This window comes from Hippocampus zosterae, chromosome 4 (assembly GCF_025434085.1).
Source record: "Hippocampus zosterae strain Florida chromosome 4, ASM2543408v3, whole genome shotgun sequence".
NCBI lineage: Eukaryota > Metazoa > Chordata > Actinopteri > Syngnathiformes > Syngnathidae > Hippocampus > Hippocampus zosterae.
Genome location: NC_067454.1, coordinates 1891041 through 1916947, shown reverse-complemented (window position 1 = coordinate 1916947; position 25907 = coordinate 1891041). Strand labels below are relative to the sequence as shown.

At 45.5% G+C, this 25907-nt stretch overlaps 1 protein-coding gene across 7 annotated transcripts in view; it reads right to left on the bottom strand.

Moving 5' to 3' along the window:
- LOC127599008 (protocadherin-9) overlaps positions 1-25907 on the bottom strand; it is a 174901-nt gene that overhangs the window by 8951 nt on the left and 140043 nt on the right. For 3 of the 7 annotated variants that reach the window (XM_052062621.1, XM_052062623.1, XM_052062622.1), the window contains one exon: positions 11315-11506. The exons of the other annotated variants lie outside the window; for them this stretch is intronic. In XM_052062621.1, the coding sequence (XP_051918581.1) occupies positions 11502-11506 (5 nt within the window). In that variant the 3' untranslated portion in view covers positions 11315-11501. Of the gene's footprint in view, positions 1-11314; positions 11507-25907 lie in introns of those variants that run through there. 7 annotated transcript variants of the gene reach the window in all.

Sequence of the window (25907 nt, the reverse complement as noted above, 5' to 3'; positions counted from 1 at the left end):
ACCACTGTTCCCATTCAGGGTCGCGGGTGAGTTGGAAACTTTGGGAGTGAGGCAGTGCCGAGACTGGCTGCCAGTCACCCAAATGGGATGTGCAGCGAAAGCAACCGTTTTCACTCACGTGCGTATCCAGATGCAGAATGAAAAAGGGAAGCGGTATCCGACCTCAACCCATTGACTTCATGACCGTGTACTACTTAAGACCACCGTTGGTGATATTCTATTTGTCCCACGCGGCTAAACATCAGCTCACGGTTCATCTCAAGGTAATCATCTCGCCGAGTTCACAATCACGACAACGACAGCGATCCAAGCCGAGTTTGCAAGTTGCTCAGGCATTAAATTAGCTGCCGTGGAAGAGGATGCGTGAATCGTCTGCCCGCGAGCCTCATCGGTGCGGAAGAGGAGTTGCGAAAATGCTAAATGCATGTGAATGATGCAATCGGTGGGAAAGATCGTCGTCATGGCCAATCCCGGTTGGTTTCAAAACGTACCGACTTTATTTATGAAGATGAATCGGTGGTGTTGAATTGCAGCCGGCGGGTTACGTAAACGGTAAACGTCTGCCCGCCTTTCACCTCTGAACATAAATACTTGATCCTTTGCTTTGTCTGCCAGTGTCTATTCATTACTCAAGACCAGCAACGGGAGATTCAAAGGCAGCGATCTGCAAACGTTTCAGGCACTCCGATATTAGTAAAAGCAGTCTGCCTCACTCGCTCGCGCGCTGTGTCAGTCCGTCTCGTGCCTTCTGGTACAACTTACTGTCCAGCGGAGGGAGGGGCGATTGGGAAATTTTGAACCGGTCTCTTTTTTTTAATTAATTTGCTTGAACAGGCCCTAATTCTAATACAGTGCACTCCGCTTAATAGAACACCATTGGGCCGAAGCGCTTCTGTTCTACTAAGCGGGGTTTCTATTAACCGGAGACACTTTATTAGGTACACCTTCAGACACGTCGACGACCAAGTTATGCACGCAGAAAAACCCCTGCTGACGAGTTAGAAGAGATATTTCGACTGTGGACGTCCATATCTTTAATCAAACAACAACTTTAATCAACTTCAGTCAAACATCTCAAATCACGAGAAAAATTTCGTTACTTTTGTCTGGAAACAGGAGTCCGTAATTTTGCGGTTGACTTCCCTCTCAATGCGCTGGATAAGAGGGAAGTCCTGGAAACCGCGGGCGTACCTTCTGAAAATCCGGCAATGCATCGTATCGTCTGAGTATGTCCTTCTTATAGCCCTCGTCTCTTGAATGAAGTTGAAGCCATTGTGACGTGCGTGTGTCTATGTGTGGAGTGACGCGTGCTACCTGTTACTGTATACGGCTAGAACTACCGCGTTTTCTCGCGATAGTGGTACAGTATCGCGATAGCTACACTTCGAAAACCACTAGTTTACAATGTTCATTGCTTACGGCCTGTTCTATTAAGCGGAGATCTGTTCTACTAAGCGGAGTATCTTTATAGGAAATTGCATTAGGCAAATCGGTTCCAGAGCCTTTTGCTCTATTAAGCGGATTACTCTATTAACGGATGTTCTATTAAGCGGAGTGCACTGTATTGTAGGTCCAAATGGAGGTGAGTGTGAGTAGTTGTTTGTCGGTTTGTGCCCTACTGGGAGACCCCGCATCTCGCTTGACATCATCCAGCAGAGATTGTTGCAGTACTGGCTCCAAACTTCTAAAAGCAGACTCAGAAAAAGAGCTTTTCATCATGAACGGATGGCTTCATGACTTTTGTGTTCATCCAGAAACCGACTGGAAGCTGTTGCGAGACCGTGGCTTTAACAACATCAGGCTGCACTTCAAAGACGTCGTATCCTTGAACCACCCCCTTTGCCCCTCCCACCTCAGCAACCAAAACTGACTGAAAAGCAAATGAGCGTTTCCCCTCTGGGTAGCGCGGATTTTGGAGAAACGTAAAGTAGCAAGATCAATAAATGCTCAGTTCACGCTGCAGGGCATGATGCCCAAACGCTATCTTTGTACTACAATTCCATCTTGACAAACCGCAACTTTTTGCCTGGGCGACCAGGAGGAACGACCGATTGAGTGAAGGGAGAAAGAGCTGAGAAGATTGGTCAAGTACAGGATGAGACAGCAAATTGCTAATCCATACATTTCAAAAGTTTTCCAAAAACTTGCATCTAATGATACATGCATCTAGCTATATGGAAGAAATAAAAAAAAAACAAGTCAGGATTTCAATCAATCAAAAATCTGAACTATTAGGAAGCTAGGTTGCGAAAGGGCTCGCCATCCGTTTCAATATGTGTCCGAATTCATTCATCTTCCTTACCGCTTGATCCTCACTAGGGTCGCGGGGGGTGCTGGAGCCTATCCCAGCTGTCTCCGGGCAGTAGGCGGGGGACACCCTGAATCGGTTGCCAGCCAATCACAGGACACACAGAGACGAACAACCATTCACACTCACACTCACACCTAGGGACAATTTAGAGTGTTCACTCACAGCCTGCCACGCATATTTTTGGAATGTGGGAGGAAACCGGAGCACCCGGAGAAAACCCACGCAGGCCCGGGGAGAACATGCAAACTCCACACAGGGAGGCCGGAGCTGGAATCGAACCCGGTACCTCTGCACTGTGAAGCCGACGTGCTAACCACTGGACTACCGGGCCGCCCTGTGTCCGAATTAATTTGTTGAATGTGGGTGGGCAGTTCAAATTTCGCATTCAACTTTTTTTTTTTCACCGCATTTATGTGATTTTAGTAATTAACCACTGCTGCTAGGGGAAACAGCGTTCCTCGAAATAAAGAGATGAGGAAATGTCACCGGAGTCATTTAGTTTAATTATCATGAGGGGAGGTGGTTCCGATAATGGATGGATGGATAAGCACCAATTGTAGTCCGGACATGCTGTTAAAATGAACTTCTTTTGCATGAAAAAACAGGGCCGCTTTGTAGGGTTAACACTTGATTGATTTGGAAAGGGCACCACAGTGATAGCGTCAAGGTACGGTAAAGTAGTCCCCCCCCCCCCACCCCCTCCCCCGCTTTTGTATTGATGTGTCCGCTGGTGCTTACGTTTAATGTCAGGACGCGTGCAAGTAATTGGTTGTTTTTGAACATGGCGGCAATTAATCTTTCAAATGACCCGGCGAGATTAAATGCGAAAAAAGAGAGCATGCTAGGAAAATAAATGCTAACATTAAGGAAAGAAATTCCTTAGATGACCTTACTCAGCAATGATTTATAGATTCCTGAGTCAGGCAATTACGGCAGGTGATACACCTTTGAAATCTCAAACGGAGAAAATCAAATGTGCTGTGATACAAGATGTGCACTTGTCGAGGTCATTTCACACGCTGCCCACAAGCTTCCATTTCTTTTTCAAAGAGGCCGAGGTCATGGGGCGGGTGGGGGTAGGGGGTTAGTATGAAGAACGGAAAACATCTGCTGAAACATAAATATGAAGCATTCATTCATTCATTCATTCATCTTCCGTACCGCTTGATCCTCACTAGGGTCGCGGAGGGTGCTGGAGCCCATCCCAGCCGTCTCCGGGCAGTAGGCGGGGGACATCCTGAATCGGTTGCCAGCCAATCGCAGGGCACACAGAGACGAACAACCATTCGCACTCACACTCACACCTAGGGACAATTTAGAGTGTTCAATCAGCCTGCCATGCATATTTTTGGAATGTGGGAGGAAACCGGAGCACCCGGAGAAAACCCACGCAGGCCCGGGGAGAACATGCAAAATCCACACAGGGAGGCCGGAGCTGGAATCGAACCCGGTACCTCTGCACTGTGAAGCCGACGTGCATATGAAGCAATGAAAACGAAACCAGCTCAAGGACACTGGGCGGTAAATAAAACCAAAAACAAAACCAAAATATTGTGAACTGACCTGCACTTTATGAGTCACGACACAACCTAACAAACTTGGCGCGTAAAATTGCAGCTCTTTCTAATCTATTCATTTCTATCTTCCTCTTTATCCCCCCGTTCAGTATCACGGGGGCGAGCTGGCGTCTCTCCCGGCTGACTTTGAGCGAGCGGCGGCGTACACCCGGGACTGCTCGGCAGTCAATCACAGGGAAGATCGTAACTATCTTGCTATTTTAAATCCTGTTTGGAGGAAACAATCAATCACACTAATCTGGAGGATTATGGGCTTTCGTCGGGTCTCCCGGGGGCCCAAAATGAGAATATTTTTATTATGCTGCCTTGTGTAAATGCCAGCGATGAGGACTCATAAATCCTTACATCTGTGCCTACAATCAGGACTCTTCCCCCCCCCCGCCAGTCCCGCCGTAGCGACTCTTTCCAGTGTGCACTCTCTCTGCGAAACACGAGGATGAAAGTGGACTCCGTTGCTTCCATTTGGAACACTCCCGCTTACCACCAGCCAAAACCCATGAAATGACATGGCGTGTGAACGTGGGTTTTAATCACCGAGAAGACTGTCGCTGGACAGAGCTGGTTTCAGACAGAGGTGTCCAAACTACAGGCCTGGGGGCAATGTGCGGCCCGCTATCCCTTTTTCAGCGGCCCGCGACATTAAAAAAAAATAATAATGGAGCCAGATGAGGTGGCTTGGGCATCTGACTCGGATGCCTCCTGAGCGCCTCCCCGGTGAGGTGTTCCGGTCATGTCCCACCGGGAGGAGACCCCCAGGAAGACCCAGGACACGCTGGAGAGACTATGTCACCCAGCTTGCCTGGGAACGACTCGGAATCCCTCGGGGAGAGCTGGGAGAAGTAGCTAGGGAGAGGGAAGTCTGGGCTTCCCTGCTAAAGCTGTTGCCCCCGCGACCCGGCCCCGGATAAGCGGTAGATGACGGATGGATAATAATATAAAAATGACATTTGTTCATATACTGTCAACGAACCTTTCTCGACAGTCGAAGATACAATTTATGATTAAAACAATAACACCATTTATCAGTGTAGTGAATGAGGATAATTCCATTTTTGTGGCAAAAATAGTTTCTTGCACTTAGTGCTCAATGACCGATTTATGGAAGACGTCACATGAATGATCGTCAAGTAACTGTTTAAAAAAATGGCCACTTGACGACGGGTTGTTCTTTTTCGGGTCCTGAATGAGGAGATGGCATGCGGGTGCTGTTGAGCGCCGAGCTGCTTCTAGTCTGTGTGGTGGTCGAGGGCTGTTGGCCACCCAAAAACAGTAAAACCTTTAACAGAAAGCTGGTGAACAATACAAACAATCTCGAATTGCTTTCTTGACTGACTTTAGCGTCTTTTCGAAAAGTTTAAGAATTTCAAACGAAAAAAGTTTGGACACCCCTGATTTAAGCAGTCTCGTTGACAGCGTTTCACGTTGCTGTTAATGAGACAGGCAATACTAATCCTTTTCGCCACATGGCCCATATTTATCCTTTTGCACATATTTTCAATAAATAGTCATTAATTAGAGGCTAGAATCTTTTCGTCGGCACAAATCCACATGAAAATGATGCAATGTGGACTTTGATGGACTTTTAAGTGAATTTGCAGGCGTAGTTGTGTCAGAGAGGCCTTCACACAATCAAGTTTGTACAAAGACGGAATACACAACCTATGAAATTGTCATTTTGTAATGCCTGCGAATTTGTACAAATTCTTAGTCTCACATCTGTGTTTTGTTTCACAAATACAGGCTTATAAAACACGGGGAGAGTATTAGAATCGACCTCCAAAAAGAAAATACGGTTGACTGGTCTGCAAATCGCTGAATACATAATGGAGATGCTCTGAAGCCAGTGGAGCTCTGAGATCTGCAGATGCGGGTCGCTTAGTGGAGCCCAGAGTTCAAAGTAAACACGGTGAAGCTTCAGTTTGCTGTTATGCTGCACAAACACAAATAAGTTGCCAACACAAGGGAAGTCAGCCCCGAGTGTAAACGCTTATGAATCCACGTTAAAAACTTCTTTGATGAAGGTCCTCGACAGCAATTGAACCTTTTTTTTAATCCGAGTTACAAATGTTTTTGAAGTGTCCTGATAATACGTTCCAACGGTTTCAATGTACGTTCTGGAAATTCTTATAAGCTACTTTTTGTTTTCTCTTTGCTCCTTAAATGTAAACTGTTGCGTTTGTAAATGCGTTTTTTCGCTATTTTGTATTTGCTCGTGTGAAGCGCATTAAGTTACCTCGTGTGCGAAAGGTGCTAAAAATAAAACTACCTTGTCTTATATCAAATATCAGGCCTGATGCAAGAATATCTAGTTGTCCTCACTTCTCAGGAAAAAAAAATGACATTATTTCCTCTGATGTCTTTGAAATGCATGACATGTCTTCTCCTGATCAAATATACAATCGCGCCGTATCCTCTGAGCTGTTCGAACCGTGTTCTCTCCTGATGACAATGTTCATTATTGAGGTACCCGTGAAGGATGATGTTTAGTATTTTGCAGTGCTTGCTGAACCCATCTTAGATCCTGTTGATGACATGATTTTCTTTTCATGAGCCACGCCGTTACATTCGATGGGCAAACTATAATGACAAAATACCGTCACCCATTTCAAGTCACATTTATCGATGGAGCTCTTTATCGCAAACGGTCCCAAAGGGCTTCGCATGCCCACACTTGACAAGTATTCATGATATCCCCCGACCTTAACCCACAGGAGGGCAAGGAATAACTCAACCCCCCCCCATCTGAGGAAAAATGAGAAACCTTGAGATGGGGCCGCAGATGCGAGAATCAGCCATCCGGGATTGACCAGGCGGCTCTGGACGCCGTTACCTTGTTCTTCGTGTTATATGTTGCCCAGAACAATCATTGTTTCTCTTTCAGTGGCCGACGCAGCAAGGATAGCATGCCAATTGGAAAGGTCTAACCCCCCCCCCCCCCCCACTCCGTGCAAACCCCTCCCTCCTCCAATCCGCTCCATCATTTGATGTTTGATGAGTGGCTTTGTCTGCGCCCCCTCTCAATGTCAAAAAATTCAGCAGGCACTCTGGACTCACTGATTGGGTCAAAGACCTCCGCCGCTGTGAGAGGGTAACCGTGTTGCGGCGAGGACACGCTCCGCTATCACCCCCCCCCCCCGAGAGACATCCGGACAAGTCTTTCCACAACGGCAAATGTGGAAAACAACAGCAACGGTGGGCATAAACAAAAAGGTGCGAATCAATAGATACAAGTCCCCAAGACAGCCACGGATGTTTGCAAAGTCGTCAGATGAAAGGTGCCATTGTTGGCTTTGTCTGAAGTTTGTTATTTTTATCCAACGACACATTAAAAAAAAAAAACGTGATTTTAGATGCACTCACAAAAGGAACTATTATGAAAGGAAAGCCATGTATGGGCCACGAGGAGAATCAGCCGGCGGCCTTATTATCATTTCATTTCCCTCTTCTATAAATGGCGTGCATTTGGATTATTTTAATTACGGATCCTCGCTACAATTACCTCAAATTAAATTACTTTGCAAACCTCAGAAGGATACGGCGCTAACGAAGAATGGGGATCAGACTGCCGGGGATTTAACCTCCACTTCTCTTGAACACATTGCACGATTGCCCCCCCCACGCCCTAAATCCAACTCCATACGGGTGTGAAATATTGAAAAGCCCCATTTTGCATCCATTCTCGAACCCAACCAGCCTTCAAACTCCCCGGCAAATCCCTTCTTCCCAGAGTCCTGCGCTATTCATTGGGCTGTAGAGATTACAGAGAACAACCCTGCCTGGCAGGCACGCCGCACTTAAATAATCTCTGGGTGAAATCCCAGCGTTAATGGGGTTTCTGGATCACGCCACTGCTTTTTGTGACGACGCCCAATGGCGTTCCGCTGCTCCGGGAGCCGGGGATGGACAAAGCGACGGGGCGACGGAGGAGGATAAAAAGAACCAGAAGCACAATGAGTGGTGTTTGCAGAAGTAGATGTGAGAAATGGGGAGGAGGCGGGAGAACAACAATGCTGCCAAGGTGTGGAGGAAAACAGGAGGCAGAAGGCGGAGAGAAGAGGAGAGGCCTTGTGGAGGCGAGAGAGTCCCCCGAGAGGACCACAAGAAGCTTGCCAAGGTCTAAATGACATTACTCTGGATGTGATATACTTTGTGGCCTAAAGGTGGCTGTCCTGTGTGCCAAGAAATGCATAAAATCGTCCCCGCTATTCTTACCCTTCACTTTAGATGACCCGTAAACACGTCCGCCCGACACTTTAACCCACCACGTCAAACCGACGAGCGAATTCATGACTGGATTCGATTGCAGTTGCAATAATCGCTTTCATCCACGGGAGCTGCAAGAGTGAGAACAGCAGCGGACTTTTTTGAGCCAAGGCACACTTCTTTCATTAAAAAAAAATCTCGTGGCACACCACTAGCTGAAAATGTGAAAAAAAAACAACAATTAACGTATTATATTGTTATTATGACCGTTTTTAACATTGAAGAATGACGTTATAAGAGCTTGAATTGGAATCAAATGAGCACAAAGAAAAAAATTATATTTATACATTAATTTATAATTAATTATAATTATATTAATATACTATAATTAATTATAATTTATAAAAAAAATAATTTATAATCTCTCATATTTATTGTTTCACTGTTGTCCTGCATTCATGCGGCACAAATTCGCTCGTCTCTAGTGGTCGAAACACAAGGCAATTTCCTAGCCGTTGCTGCCACCAGTGGTATAGGAGGGTACTACACGATAACTTTCGATATTTTACCGCGGCACACACAGGGTTTGAAAAAAAACTGTTTTGGAGCACACGTGCACGCATTTTGCCAGCCGGCTGCTGTATTTGCAGCACGCATTTGTCTTGCTTTGTTTGCTAGCGAGTCGGAGGCCGATTCGCTCCACGGGGATGCTCTTATCTCAAAACGCTTGGTAAGAACTTGTTCAGCACCAACTAAGCGGCCCTGTTTTTTTTTTTTTCTGGGTGGAAATGGGGTATCAGAAGATCCAGACAGGAAGGGTGTGGTGCTGCTCTTCATATTGTTTTGTTTTTTTTCCCGATTAACCTTTATTTATCTAGGTTAGGAAAATATTAGTTGCTCCGGTGTGGTTATATTGAGGATTGCGTTTTTTTTTTTACGGTCCATCAAGATGCAATTAATTCCACAAACGGCACTCGTGGCCTTGGGAGAGAACATCTGCGAGGTGTGAGTGAACTTGACTGTCATTGATCCGGTTTTCTTTCGATCTTGGTTTGAAGACGCATAAAACAGTCGGTTGCAGTTGAAGCAATTTATTATGCCGCCAACTGCCGGTTGTACTCGGAGCCTGCAGGTAAGCGTCACGGCGGACTGGAGTCATGATCAAATGTTTGATCTCTCTCATGGTATTTCGAGCCCGCTGCCTTTGCTCAAAGTAGCTCCCTTTTAAAAGGCATACATCATGCTGTGAGACGACTCCACTTTTTTTTTTCCATAAAAGATAAAGACCATCTTATTACCTACCCATTAAGAAGGTAACATTTTGTTAAATGAACGACTATTTAAACCACTCCTTTGAGCTCTGAGCCAGATTCAATGAATCTCAGCCGCACTTTAATCAACTCTGGATCCGCCGTGCCCCCCCCCTAGTCCCCCCCCCCCACATCCTTTTCATGATTAAGAAGAATAAAAATTCATCGTATTTGATTGTTCCGAGTCTTCATTTAAAGGGCAGCTCAAGTCCCCCAAGGGCAATCAGACATATTTCAACATCCGCCCTACGAAATATCAATATCATTTCTATTTCCGGCCAAGTGGAAATGACACAAGGACTGTGCAAAGAAATAAAATAGCCGTCTCTTTCTTTTTCTTGTACTGCAGACTTCAGCTCGGATAGTGTCCTGTATCCATTTATGGGCATGTTGACCCCGTTTATTCTAGCCGATAAAGTGTTTTATGACCATCCTCGTGTTCTAAAACAAAAGCCAAAGAATACCGCCGGCCACAATCGGGACAACACGAGAGGTTGTTCAGCATTAATGTCGACATTGCTTAACCCGTCAGCCCCGATCATCAAAAAGCAGTGACTAACAAAGCTTTTGGCACTAAACAGCAATGAATGCTGAATATGCGGTGAAAACGGCATAATGGCCACAGTGCAAATAGCCCGCATCGGCTCTTCTCTACCGGACAGCTCGCGTACCCAAGGGAAAGGTCACGGCGACCCATTTTTAAAGGCCTCAACTCCAACTGAGTCACATCACGGGGGCATCATCGCTGATACTGTGACATCCGTCGTAGGCCTTAACTCGGAGCTGTCAACAATTGCTTGTTGACAGCTCGTCATTTCCTAGGTCACTTTAAACCCTTCCCGAAAACTCAACTCTCAACTCAACTGTATTTACATAGCTCTTTAAAACAATCAAGTGCTGTAGGCAAATTGCTGCACATGGAGCAGAAAGAATTCATAAAACAACAAACATTCATTCATTCATTCATCTTCCGTACCGCTTGATCCTCACTAGGGTCGCGGGGGGTGCTGGAGCCTATCCCAGCTGTCTTCGGGCAGTAGGCGGGGGACACCCTGAATCGGTTGCCAGCCAATCGCAGGGCACACATAGACGAACAACCATCCACACTCACACTCACACCTAGGGACAATTTAGAGTGTTCAATCAGCCTGCCATGCATCTTTTTGGAATGTGGGAGGAAACCGGAGCACCCGGAGAAAACCCACGCAGGAGAACATGCAAACTCCACACAGGGAGGCCGGAGCTGGAATCGAACCCGGTACCTCTGCACTGTGAAGCCGACGTGCTAACCACTGGACTACCGGGCTGCCACAACATAATAAAGACAGTAAAAAGCACAAAAACGGTCAATCTAAAAATCAAGTCCAATGTTGAGTCAAAAGCTAAAGAAGAAAAATGAGGTTTAAAGACAGGCAATGAGGGTTGCTGAACATTTACCGGAAGGTCTTTCCAAAGAAAAGGACCGGCGACAGAAACGGCTAATAGGGTCTGGTTTGCAGATCCGAGACATCGGGCAGTAGCGTTACGGGCAAAGAAGCTCAGAGAGCTTTTCAAGATTTGAAAACAAATAATAGGATCTTAGGGCGGCCCGGTAGTCCAGTGGTTAGCACGTTGGCTTCACAGTGCAGAGGCACCGGGTTCGATTCCAGCTCCGGCCTCCCTGTGTGGAGTTTTTCATGTTCTCCCCGGGCCTGCGTGGGTTTTCTCCGGGTGCTCCCGAGGTGTGAGTGTGAGCGTGGATGGTTGTTTGTCTCTGTGTGCCCTGCGATTGACTGGCAACCGATTCAGGGTGGTCCCCCGCCTACTGCCCGAAGACGGCTGGGATAGGCTCCAGCACCCCCCGCGACCCTAGTGAGGATCAAGCGGCTCGGAAGATGAATGAATGAATGAATGAATAATAGGATCTTCAAAAGAACTCTAAAATGTGGAGGGAGCCAGTGAAGGGATGCCAGAGTAGGAGTGATGTGCTCCCTCTTACGGGTAGCAGTCAAGAGGCGAGCAGCAGCATTCTGGACCAACTGGAGACGCTTCATGGAGGACTGACCGACTCCAAAGTCAAATGCATTACACAGTCAGGACCAGCCATTTTCAGACGCTTCTTTACCCTACCATGTGGAGAAAAAAAATACATAAAGATGAATCTGGGATTGAATGTTTGGATTCTTAAAAAAAAAATGTAAAAATGTCCAAGGAACTCAATGATGTGGAATACGAAACATTTGAATCGGCATGATCTTAGAGGAAATTCAAAACAACAATAATCTTATTTTTTCTACTTTGTAGTGATCTACTTTGCACTTTCTAGTTTCCATTTTGGAGTGCAGCAATCGTCAAGCAAACATCTGCCGTATTTACGCGCCACGGGTTGGGATGCTATCCAAGTCGCATATGCCCCCCAACCCTCCCCCACTCCCCCGATAGGATAGGTTTACTCTTTTCCTCTTCTCTAAAACCCATCTGCTGCGGTTCTTACATCATGCCTCGCTGTTCACTTGGGCTCATTTTCCTCCGCAAGCAGTCATTTCCCAAAAAAATAACAATAAAATAAAATTAAATTGGAGAAAACAAGCATTGTTGTCTTGATGGGTTTTAAGGAGCACGATTGCTAGCCCCTGAATTCTCAAGGCAATAGTCGGACAGCTCTTGAGATGGTAAGGGTGAAAACATTCATTTCAAAGTCTCCAGGATGAGTATTTGGTGGCTTAGAGGAAATCAAATGTAACTGGCGTGATGAAATGTCACAGGAAGAAATTAGGGACAAAAATGCGAGTGTGGCTCTCACTAAATAATAGATCGCACAAATAAATAAATGAATAGTTTCATGAAATTGCCGTTCAATCGTGAAGCTAAAGAAGCTGCTCGGATTGGCGTGTCTGAAACATCAGCAAACGATTCCACTGACTTAGAGATGTTTCTTTTCTTTCAAATAATAGTGCCGAGGCTTTGGTCCACGTGTGCCGATTGCTCTTTTTTTCCTGCACTCGACTCCGGGAAGACTGAAATACAATTTGGGTATGATTAGGAGATATTGGTTTTCAGAAACCAGGCTGGAAAGAAAGAAATATCCTCAAAAAGCCCGAATGCACGATGAAATAAACAGAGTCACTATTTGCGTGCATAATGTAAGAGAGGAATCCATTTTGAATGATGATATGAGCTTAGCGTACAAAACTGTTGTTTTTTTTTTTTTTGCAATGAGCTTAGCATACAAAACAGTCGTTTTCTTTTTTTTTTTTGCAATTCTTGCACTTGGATTTGACAATAGATGGCCTTCTCTCCGAATAAACCGATATTTCCAAAAGCTACATTTCAAAATCTGAAACATATCACAATGTATTGTTTTCTTTTATTTATTTATAGGAAATCAAATTGTTTTTCATTCCAGTTAAAATTGAAAGCTTGACATTTTATTACTCAGCCCTTGTGGATTTTTTTTTTTCATTTCTTAAACAGACTTTTTGGTGGACGGGTTTATGAAATGGCAATATGGCGGACCCCCCCACCCCAACCCCCTCCCAAAAAAAAAAAAAGATCCCGCTGTTCTTCTGAGCATTCATTCATTCATCTTCCGAGCCGCTTGATCCTCACTAGGGTCGCGGGGGGTGCTGGAGCCTATCCCTGCCGTCTTCGGGCAGTAGGCGGGGGGACACCCTGAATAGGTTGCCAGCCAATCGCAGGGCACACAGAAACGAACAACCATTCGCACTCACACTCACACTTAGGGACAATTTAGAGTGTTCAATCAGCCTGCCACGCATGTTTTTGGAATGTGGGAGGAAACTGGAGCACCCGGAGAAAACCCACGCAGGCCCGGGGAGAACATGCAAACTCCACACAGGGAGGCCGGAGCTGGAATCGAACCCGGTACCGATGCACTGTGAAGCCGACGTGCCAACCACTGGACTACCGGGGCGCCCTCTTCTGAGCATAACATACGGAAATTGAGCCTGGCCTCGGAATTTAAGCAAGTGTTTAAGCGCAGTTACAGTTTGAACAGAGGTACAAAGCTGTTTCCTATTCCAGTCTGACTTTGAAAAAAATTCCTCATGCGCTGTGAGCCGGATACAACAGGTCCGTGCGAAAATACTTTCTCTACTTAGCATGGATGACTTTGCTCCGTATTCACTCGAGGAACCCGCAGCATGAGCCTCTCATTCTAAAAACCATGAAATTTGCATCTCATCACTTTGAGCTTCGTGTCAAAGGGAGAACAAACACGGTGCAAACAAATATCATTATGCAGATCGGCAGAGAGGAAGCGCGCTCACTCTTGTTGATCTCGAGTATGCCTGCATACAAATGTTATCGCATTTCTGTGACTTTTCTTGACGCACTTGGATTTTTTAAAAAATCTATTCAAATAAGGCGGCCCGGTAGTCCAGTGGTTAGCACGTCGGCTTCACAGTGCAGAGGTACCGGGTTTGATTCCAGCTCTGGCCTCCCTGTGTGGAGTTTGCATGTTCTCCCCGGGCCTGCGTGGGTTTTCTCCGGGTGCTCCGGTTTCCTCCCACATTCCAAAAACATGCGTGGCAGGCTGATTGAACACTCTAAATTGTCCCTAGGTGTGAGTGTGAGTGCGAATGGTTGTTCGTCTCTGTGTGCCCTGCGATTGGCTGGCAACCGATTCAGGGTGTCCCCCCGCCTACTGCCCGGAGACAGCTGGGATAGGCTCCAGCACCCCCCGTGACACTAGTGAGGATCAAGCGGCTCGGAAGATGAATTAATTAATGAATGAATGAATGAATGAATGAATGAATGAATGAATGAATAAAATAAAACCATATAGGGGTGGCCTGGTAGTCCAGTGGTTAGCACGTCGGCTTGACAGTGCAGAGGTACCGGGTTCGATTCCAGCTCCGGCCTCCCTGTGTGGAGTTTGCATGTTCTCCCCGGGCCTGCGTGGGTTTTCTCCGGGTGCTCCGGTTTCCTCCCACATTCCAAAAACATGCGTGGCAGGCTGATTGAACACTCTAAATTGTCCCTAGGTGTGAGTGTGGGTGCGACCGGTTGTTCGTTTCTGTGTGCCCTGCGATTGGCTGGCAACCGATTCAGGATGTCCCCCGCCTACTGCCCGGAGACGGCTGGGATGGGCTCCAGCACCCCCCGCGACCCTAGTGAGGATCAAGCGGTTCGGAAGATGTATGAATGAATGAATGAGTATGCCAAGACACGGCGGTCGACCGGTTAGCATGTCAGGTCTCACAGTGCAGAGGTACAGGGTTTGATTCCGGCTGCAGCCTCCTTGTGTGGAGTTTGCGTGTTGCCCGCGTGGGTTTTCTCCGGGTACTCCAGTAAATGGAAAACGCTAAATTGTCCCTAGGTGTGAGTGTGAGTGCGAATGGTTGTTCGTTTCTGCGTGCCCTGCGATTGGCTGGCAACCGATTCAGGGTGTCCCCCGCCTACTGCCCGAAGACAGCTGGGATAGGCTCCAGCACCCCCCGCGACCCTAGTGAGGATCAAGCGGTTAGGAAGATGAATGAATGAATGAATGAATATTCAAATTAGCGCCGCGTTCGAAAAGCCCTCCGCTGCTGTGACAACCTGCGCGGCAAAAGTACATTTCCAGGTAACGCGGGACTCAATTTCACGCGGAAGCCATGTCGCTTAATCTGGTGGGATCGGGGTAATTCATCCCCGAACAATTAGCCTCGGCTTTGCTTCCGGGGGTCTCTCTGAGAAGAGACAAAACGCGCTGACGGACAGGACTCGTATTCAGTCACCAGGCGATGGCGTCGTCTTTGGCATTTGAAACACCTCCGCTTGCGCTCGTGTCACGAGAGAAAGCGACAGACCTGACAGGCTCAGCCTCTCGGGAGCCGCCAGGCGTCTTTTCCAATCTCCCCGGGTCAGCGCGGGGGAGGGAGGGATGAGACGCCAGTGAGGAGGAGCTTCTGGCTCGAAACGTTAATTAACATAGCCGCCGTGCGTTTTAGCAACACCGCGACTAGCGCAAAAGGTAGCGCGCGCCTCCTGGTCGTGCTGTCGGAGACCTCGCAGGACAACCACTAATTGTGCAGAATGTCACGCTTAGGGTGTTCGGAGTTCGGGGCCGCCGAAGGCAACTTCTCGCATCGCTAGCTGATGCAAAATAAACCGGGAGACAAACAAGCGTTTGAATGGCCTTCCCCCAATTTGTTGACGCCGTCGGTTCGTGTTTGTGTGTCATGTCGTGTCACGTCATCAAAAAAACAATCGACGTGTTCATTTGAGGATTTGAACAACACGCTACAACAGAAAAGCACGGCACTATGCGACGCATAAAAAAAATCTCGGCCCAAACTGATGATAATTTAATGAACGCTGCAAGGCAGAGTTTGAGGCGATGGACAAATATAAATATTAATTGAGACGCTTGGGATTTGTGCGAAAGCTCCTTTTCCTGTAAGCTTCCATATTAAAGAAAAATCGGTCCGATTTTTTGATGCGGCTCGGAATATGCATTGGGGGCTTCAAACGTAAACTTCTTGTGAACATCCGCTCATTGATATCGGAGGATTTGAGACGTAGTTTGCTCAAACTTGGGGCGAGTGCGGCCAACTAACTTTGATGAAGCCATCGCTTTTGGCTCTTTGCATGTCACGTCGCGGATGTTTCATGAAGACATCAGAATGTCACAAAGCGCTGGCAACTTGACTCTTTCAATCGCTCGTTCACACAAGACCAACGTATTCCGTATTAAAGCTGCTTTCATGGGATACAGTATCAATGACATGTAAGGGCTGAGGGCTCTTTGAACTCTTTAGCCGCACACCTTCCGACTTCATCGTAAAAGAGACACTGGTCGGATGGTCCGTACGGCCGTCGTTTTTCAAAAATGGCTTTTCATCATTTTAGGATCGCCTTTCCCAGCTGATTTTGAGCGGGAGGCGGAGGTTCTCCTAACCGTCTGTGATTGAAATAATCTGTTTCAAAATTGTATCTGGATCCAGATGATTTTATTTTGTGCAACCCGTTGATGAAATAAAATTGGGTCATTTCAACACTTTTTTTTATACACTGCGTGATTTTTTTTGGGGGGGGGGGGCACTGCTCATTGAAAAAAATTTTTTTTATTGAATTTACTCTATTTGATTTCATTGAACAGCTGCTTGAAATAGCATCATCGAGATCCAAATATGGAGTCGATTTAGAACATGGATCTGGATCCAGATGATTATATTTCGTGCAACCCCTTCATGAAATCTAATGTCATCAATTTAACACATCATTTCTTTTTTCAGTGCCATTTCAAACACTGACAAATGTTTCGATTTAAAGCTCATTTCAGTCACATTCTGATTGTCACGTTTGCGAGGTGGTGGTGGACCCCAAAAAGCAGGCAGGCGAGAGGTAGCGGGGTGAACTTGACGAATTATATTTAATAAAACTGAGAAAACTGAATCCAAAACAAACAAAGTGCTAACAACCAAAACTAATCCAAAGTAGCAAAACAAAACCATGACTGTGGCAAAAAACTAACAGGAACAGAAAAAGGACAGAAATAAACATGACAGTTGCAAGCAAACAAACAAACAAACATTTCAGTAGCCAAGAGCAACAATGACCTGACAATGAGCGGTCGGGCTGGGAGTCCTTTTTAAAGCACTAATTACCTAATGACCAACAGGTGTGTAGCCGTTGGTCCCAAACCGAATCATGACGGATTCGGCCCGAATGGCAGCGCCCAACATACCACCTGACTGTTTACTGCCAATGATTTCAAGTTTTCCAACAGGAATTTGTAGACTGGGTGCAACCTTGTCCGCAGCTCATTGAAAAATGGCACGCAGATAACTTTGAATCAGGGTGCTTGCAATCGAGACGTTAAAAAGTCTGACCATGGAAAAACAAAATCCTCTTTTAAAAATAAATCAAAACAAATAAAAACCTAAAAAAGTACAACCTTTTTTCATTAATAATGGTGAAAAAATAATGACAGCACTAAGAAAATTGGGAGACATGCATTATTAATTATTTTAATCATCATGAAATATTTTTTGGGCCATTTTTTGTGATGCTTTGTTTATTTCATATTTTTTTCTGATTTTTTTTTTTTTTTGTGCGTGTCAGGATTCTGAGATGCCATCAAGCACAGTTATCTTTTATGCTCACATGTCCAGAGGACTACTGGCACCTTTAATGCATACTGGAACTCATGCCCCACCCCCTATTTATTATGATTTTTATTTTTTTTTAAATGAAAAGGAAAAAAAGCAGAATTTTGAAAGTAAAAGAAAAGTTTGTATTCAGCCGCTTGAGTATTGCCCCCTGTGAAGCAGGCGTTAGCGTGTTAAACACTTGATCTGGAAGTGTCTAGCTTGCAAAATTGGAGGTTGTAATGAGAGAAGATTAAAGGCAATCTCTCTCACCTGGTGGCAAATTCCACACCGGGAGGCAACCGGTGGGCTTGTCAAGATCCGGATGGCAGTTTCAGGGATTAGCTCATGATTTTAGGTTTCAAGAAGGACACATTAGGAGGTACGGCGAATAGCCATCCCACCGCCGCCACATGTACACACCAAACCATGCACTTCAATAAGAATGTCAAAAAGGCAACAAAGGGCATTTGGCACATGTGTATACTGTATAAGTATGATGATTAATATAAACCATTATTATTATTATTATTATTATTAGGGCGGCCCGGTAGTCCAGTGGTTAGCACGTCGGCTTCACAGTGCAGAGGTACAGGGTTTGATTCCAGCTCCGGCCTCCCTGTGTGGAGTTTGCATGTTTTCCCCGGGCCTGCGTGGGTTTTCTCCGGGTGCTCCGGTTTCCTCCCACATTCCAAAAACATGCTTGGCAGGCTGATTGGACGCTCTAAATTGTCCCTAGGTGTGAGTGTGAGTGCGGATGGTCGTTCGTTTCTGTGTGCCCTGCGTTTGGCTGGCCACCAGTTCAGGGTGTCCCCCGCCTACTGCCCGAAGACAGCTGGGATAGGCTCCAGCACCCCCCGCGACCCTAGTCAGGATCAAGCGGCTCGGAACATGAATGAATTAATGAATATTATTATTATTGTTGTAAGGTGAAGGTCTTTTTATTGGGGGGATTCAGTTGTTGTGCAGTATAGCACTGACCTTACATCCCATCACCACATGAGATAACAAGATAGTATAAGAGTCAAGCACAAACTGTTCCAAACGATATCTTGTCACAATGGCAGAAAGATAATACATTTGAACAGTACACAATGTACGTTTTTTTGTCTATTCATTTAATCTCTCTGCCACATCGAGTCATATATGAATGTGAATGTCCAAACCCGTCCCATCCAGGCGGCTATTTTACATCATTGTTTTTAGTAAAAACAGTCAGAACAATAAAAAAGAAACTATTCTGTTTTTTTTGTTGTTCAAGAAGGTCATGTGCCAAAGCGTGGCAGTTTGAATTTGGAACTCACGCAAGACCAAACTATCAAGTGGCGCATAGACAGAGGACCCTATTTTTGCAATTCTAGCACCAAGCGCAACTTTGGACGTCATTCTTTAGGTATGTAGGTCTTACCCAGAGGGTTAGATGTGCACTGTTATGTCTATAAATGAAATCGAGTGAAGTGATATCCACCACACATTCCAACGGAGCAAATGATCTGTCTGGCTGCACCTCGGTTGAATTCATCAAAATCGTCTTATGCTGCCTGCGCCACAACTTAGACCTGCTCCAACTCCCCACGCATGGTAAAATACATTTCCCACGGCGGGAAAATCAAAATGTGTCGGTTTTTATGCTGAGCGCAGGCGCGAAAATAGCGGCCAGAGAATTTACATGAGCCGAAAGAAAATAATTGACTCATGGATTGAACATAGAAGGGCCGGCGGAGGAGACTGTTGCAGCTCATCTACCACTTGCCTCAGGCATTTCTGCGACGACGATGACGGGGAAAAATGTCCATCAACTGCCCGTCCGATGGAATGCATTGGAAAACGATCGATCGTCAAATGTCAGCAAATTCATTTTTTACACCCCAAAAGGTCTGAAAGCGGTTCATGGGTTTTTTTGTCTGGGTTTTGTCTACCTGGAATGAGAAGAAACTGCACACGTCTTAAAGCCTCAAGAGAAGCCAGCTACGTTACTTATCGTTAGGTACCAAAGTGCGGGACGATTGCTACTCCACCGGGTCATTAGAATTCTTCTTATGGCTGGCCCACTGCAGCACACACATTTTGTGTCCTTGGCAACAGGCGCTCTACTTAGTGCGCAATCTTTATCATTCTATGAGTTATTCGCCTTTTGCGTCTTACTCGCTGCCTCGTAAGAACTATCGACATGTGGAATGGCTGTCACTTTCACTTCAATGATAACATCTTCCACTTTCACCATAACCGATCCTGCAATCGCTCCTGGGGCTCCATGCGAAAAAACCTCTGCCGCGAGACGTCATTTTCTTCAAATTTCTCCATATCTTAAATTTCTCCTTATACAGAGTGTCATATTGACGTCATGGTAGTGGACCCCAAAAAAAAGCAGGGACGGGTCAACAAAGGTGTCACAATACCGCAAGGCTCGAAATACGTCACAAAGAGTATTTTGCACTTCATTAATACACATTAGATAGCAAAACTGAGACTCAAACTCATTGCTCGGCCCACTTCACCTACGCAGGTATTCGGGAGGTCGAAGGAAGCCATATGCCATTTACGCAGAAGCAGTTAGCTAAAAAAGAAAACCAATAGTTCATTCATTCATCTTCCGAGCCGCTTGATCCTCACTAGGGTCGCGGGGGATGCTGGAGCCTATCCCAGCTGTCTTCGGGCAGTAGGCGGGGGACACACCCTGAATCGGTTGCCAGCCAATCGCAGGGCACACAGAAACGAACAAACATTCGCACTCACAATCACACCTAGGGACAATTTAGAGTGTTCAATCAGCCTGCCACGCATGTTTTTTTTTGGAATGTGGGAGGAAACCGGAGCACCCGGAGAAAACCCACGCAGGCCCAGGGAGAACATGCAAACTCCACACAGGGAGGCCGGAGCTGGAATCGAACCTGGTACCTCTGCACTGTGAAGCTGATGTGCTAACCGCTGGACTACCGGGCCGCCCTAGTTCATTCATTAAATTGTTATATTTGTGTTGTTTAATGAAATTCTTGCTTCAGTTTCCTAGGATCAACCTGCAGACGACAACAAACATGCTCCACAAAGTTGGAAAGTCAATCCTCCAATTAAGTCATTGATTTGCAAAACTACTCCACAAAGAAAAAAAAACATTTTGAGGACTATAGTCTGTCGTATGTAAATTCCAAGTCCCTTTTCTGGTGTTTAAAATTTCCACCCTATGCTATCAACGCAATCGTGCCCAACGTCATCGTGGAGATTCACGTTGCTACTGTCTGAAAAAGCTTTTAGCATTTTACAACCTTTTCTCCACCTCAAATGCGCTGCGCTCCGCCAGTGACCTTTTCCCTTCTATCACTTACAGGATCAGTCGGCATTCTACTCACTGAGTGATTACTCGATGCCCTGTCGGCTCACCTTGAATTCAGCTGTCATCCTGTCATCTATTTTCAATGCCATCTGATCTTGCTGGCCTCTTATTGGTGGTGCCCATGTGAACTCCTCCCTAGATGTGCACTAACAGAGCGCGACTCTTAGTAAGCGGCACGCGCTAGTGTTGAAGACATGACCCAAGCTTTTATAAAATCAAAACGCTCCTCGGTTTTCCTACGCTATTGCCAGTATTTTATTTTAAAAGACATAAACCACATTTGCGAGGATAATTGTGAACTCCAAATTGTCCCGAGGTCTTATTTTGTCTCTGTGTGCCCCGCGATTGGCTGGTGACCAGATGAGGGTGTCACCCGCCTTCCGTCCGAAGACAGCGGGGATCGGCTCCGGTACGACCGCGGCCCTCAAGTGGATGCTCGGAAATCGGATGGACGAATGGACCATCCGCATGAAAATTCATCTTTTGAATGAACTCATTTTGAAGCACAGTTCCCACAACAAATTCTGGGTGGGGTGCTGCAACCGAAATAGTCGCAGATTAGCATCAGTGAACGCACGCAAGCACGTGGCTCAGCTTCTCTGCTTTTTATTGATCACCACTTTTGAAATGGTCTGCAAACGAATAACAGAGGATTATTTTGTACCGCAGCGTCTGCGCCGCTGAGATAAATTCATCGGCGTGGAGAATAATGTATGAAGCAAGGTAGTTCTTTGCAAATAAAAACAACTTTGACAAGTGGAAGGAGCCCAGCGTAAATGGAACTTTGGTTACCCAGATAAGATATTGTTTCCCCATGCGCACCCTTTTGGATTTCTTGCTTTGCCGCGACAATAAATGTTCAACATTAATATAGCATGAATTGTGGTACCACCAATTTTTGTGTCGTAGCACTCGAGACTGAACTTGTTCGAGAGACCACATTTTCAAGGTATCCTTGCTATCTCAAACTCAACTTCCAATAAAAGTGTTAAGATTGGAAAACCTGTCCATGCCGTGCTTTGAAATAAAAAAAAAAAACAAAACAATGCAAACACTGTTTTGGCTGTCAAATGTTTTTAAAGAAAATTGAAAATAAAGAGAAAAACTGCTCCGAATTGTGTGGTCTTGAGTACAACACTACCACAAATATAAGGAGACTGTCAATCGGTACGCACCAGTATGGAGTACCAGCACTTCCCAATTTTATTGTATGGTGATCCACAGGGCTCTATTTCGGGGCCCCTGCTGTTTTCCTGGTATTTGCTGCCGCCAGGTTACATCCTGGTAAAACATGCTATTTCCTTCCACTGCTTCATGGGTAACAAACAGATCTATGCCCCGTGAAGCAAAAAAGATGTTTTCTCCTGATGGCCACTTTTGTCCAATCCCAAACACATTCGCATCAAGAGAATGTGATCATCTTGCTCAAACTATGCAATTAGGTTATTTGCCCAACACAAAATACTGTTGGTGATTCTATTTACAGTGGATGAAGAGCGAATAACAATCTGTCATGAATTAACTAGAAAACACAGATTATATTCACAGTGATTGTTGGCTCAAAAATATCTATCTATTATTGACTCAACTTGGAGTCTAAAGTTAAAGTCTACAATTGTTAATTGCAACTGATGAAATGACTATTTAGTACTGGCTGATCGCTCTGTTTTGCAACCTTAGCAGGGACCAAAGAGTTGCCTGTAATTCCACATTCCTGGGAACGTTCTTCTCCTTACTAATCATCTTAGAGGATGCTCTTCATCAGGCCCCCGTCTGCTCATCCAAGCTGTTGGCACTGACTCTGGCGATAATGACTGAGGCGAGTTTGAGACGATGTTTACTGGTTGACAGCAGCACCCCGCTTCCCCTGCATGCTCCAGCAAGCATTTCCATTTAGTTCCCTTCTCAAGCACCTGTCTAATTTCTCTTTGGAGACAGAAATCCTTTAAAGCCCATTGTATCCTAGGGCAACATATTTACACAGGAGCGCTTTTCCAATATTGAGGAGAGATGAACACCGCTTCCCGATATATGAATCCGTGCCGTACTTGCACAGGCTCAGGGCGAGGGCCTGAGCAACTCTGGCCATGGCCCCGCTCCGATCCTCTGAACACGTGGCGCGGTTCGTAGGGACTTCGGACATTGATTCTGTCAAAATGATACCTCCCGAAATTAATATAATTATATTCATGTTGGGCGGCCCGGTAGTCCAGTGGTTAGCACGTCGGCTTCACAGTGCAGAGGTACCGGGTTCAATTCCAGCTCCGGCCTCTCTGTGTGGAGTTTGCATGTTCTCCCCGGGCCTGCGTGGGTTTTCTCCGGGTGCTCCAGTTTCCTCCCACATTCCAAAAATATGCATGGCAGGCTGATTGAACACTCTAAATTGTCCCTAGGTGTGAGTTTTAGTGCGAATGGTTGTTCGTTTCTGTGTGCCCTGCGATTGGCTGGCAACCGATTCAGGGTGTCCCCCGCCTACTGCCCGGAGACGGCTGGGATGGGCTCCGGCACCCCCCGCGACCCTAGTGAGGATCAAGCGGCTCGGAAGATGAATGAATGAATGAATATATTCATGTTCTTTTCTGAAAGGAAAATCTGTCGGGCCCAATGAAAAATTATACAAGCAAAAAATAAATAAATACATCCACAATGTTTGGTTTTTATGTTTTTTTTTTCATCATTGGCTGTTCTTGAATCGTCTTTCAATATAAACATGAATCCACCAAAAAGTATCAGTAGTACAGTCGTACAGTAATTTTGCTGCATGGGGTCGCACGGCTGCCAAAGTGACAGCCTGTTTTTGTTCATCCTCGGTTGTCAAAAGACGTGTGAACTACAATAACAACATGGCTGCTGGGAAGGAGTTCAGAATTTCAGACGTGTCGACACTTTTGTCTCAACGAGTATCCCAAAATCAGTATGATCCCATTTACTGAAACAAGATTCTCAAAAGAAACTTTGAAGTGGATTTCAAGCCGCTTCCCTGTATGAGTGGGGAGAGGGGGATTTTATATAGTTTTTTTTTTTCTTACCACATACTCACCAAATAATTTCATTGCACCTTTCACATTTCAATTGTAAATCAACAATTACGATTGAATACTACTACTAATATTTTATTGGACTGTATATTACAGTGACAATGACAGGAAAGCTCATTTTGCAGTTTTGGTTGGACACCAATGTTTTGTTTTGTTTTTTTGTTGGGGGCGGGTTGATACAATCAGTCAAACGACAACACGACCACCCAGTTTTACGATGTTCCACTGAGCCGCTGTTCCTGAGGCCGTATTTCCTGTCGCGAGCCAACAGAGGCTTGGGCGTTGCAAATCTCCTCTCGCCACCCATACTGTCAATCACAAATCCAATTTGGCTGCTGAGAGGTCTGTGATTTGGTCATTGGGATGTAACTTTCGTTGTATTAACCATTTGTTGTCTCGAAAAGAATACAATTTAAAATAAGGACAATAAATACCTTAACTATTATGGAGACAGCTCCAAGTAGTGTTTCTCTTTTTCACTTATCCTTTTATTGGTGGCATTAGAGGGGCTTGTCCTCCAGCGTCGCACCTGTTGGTCATCATGTCATAAGCTTTTTCTTTGAAAAGGCACGCCACACCGACCACTCGGTGTGGGACCGTTGGTGGGAGAAAAGACTTGTGCTGCAGCCCAATACCAAACTGTTTGGGGCGGACTCCATGTTTGCAGCCCAGCGGTTAGGGATCCCCCGCTACAGAAAGTATTTTTGCAATGAAGATGAAAAAAAAATAGGCATCCAATAAATAAATAAACTGGTCAACACGGTGGTCAACTGGTTAGAATGTCTGCCTCGCAGTGCAGAGGTGCAGGGTTGGATTCTGGCTCTGGACTGTGCGGCGTTTGCATGTTCTCCCTGTGCCTGTGTGGGTTTTATCCGGGTAATTTTTGCAATGAAGATGAAAAAAAATAGGCATCAAATAAATAAATAAACTGGTCAACACGGTGGTCAACTGGTTAGCATGTCTGCCTCGCAGTGCAGAGGTGCAGGGTTGGATTTTGGCTCTGGCCTGTGCGGCGTTTGCATGTTCTCCCTGTGCCTGTGTGGGTTTTATCCGGGTAATCCGATTTCTGACAGGTTGATGGGACACTCCAAATTGTCCCTTGGGTGATTTTGATTGTGAGCGCAAACAGTTGTGCGTCTCTGTGTGTCCTGGCAACAAGTTGGGGTAGACCCCGCCTACTGGCCGAAGACGGCTGGGAGAGGCTCCAGCACGCCCACCCTGATGATCAGCAGATAAGAAATTGGATGGATGGATGGATGAAATAAACTTTTTTTTTTTTTGCCAAATTACAATCTGGAAATAGGCGAATTTACGAATTTGAAACTGTGAATAAGCAAGGGTCGAGCTCTTTTGTTTTGCTCGTTTAATACCGTTGCCATGACTTTATTCAAATGTCCGACTCCCTGGCCAGCTAGACGCAAGAAAACATCAGCCTTTTGTCTGCTATCGTGTTTTTGGAATGCATTTACATAAAAAACAAACAAATAAACCAAAAAAACATATCCCCTGGTTAAACTATCTTGTGAATTGTAAAGAGTACAATCACAAAATACAGCTTTTTGGTCCTTTCATGACGCACAGGTGACATTTGTATGCCGCATGCATTGCAAAGAGAAATTTGGCCACATGAAAAGTGCTGAGTGCAAGTAGACTTGAGTAAAAAAAAAAAAATCAAAGCATTCAACAACTCCAAGTTTGAAACCTTGGACCCGAACGAGAGGTCCAAGTGAGCAAGTAGATGAGCAAAAAAAAAAAAAAAAAAAAAAGAAGCAACGTGTCCACTTTGCATTTCAAACATTTGCGCGATGACTAACAAATGATTCTCATTAAACTGATACTTGTTGTTATGCGAAAAGTGAATGATGAAATGCTGATTTTTCTGCTTGACTAATTTAGTTTCTGTTCACTGTCGACCATCAGTCAATCAGACATTAGGTGCATGTTTTTCAGGTAACTACTGTAGTAAATCTGATGACATGATCTGAACCATTCATGTCACGAGTGGCCATTGTGGTTTGCATGTTTTTTTTTTAGTTTTTTTTTTTAACAAACACCCTTTTCG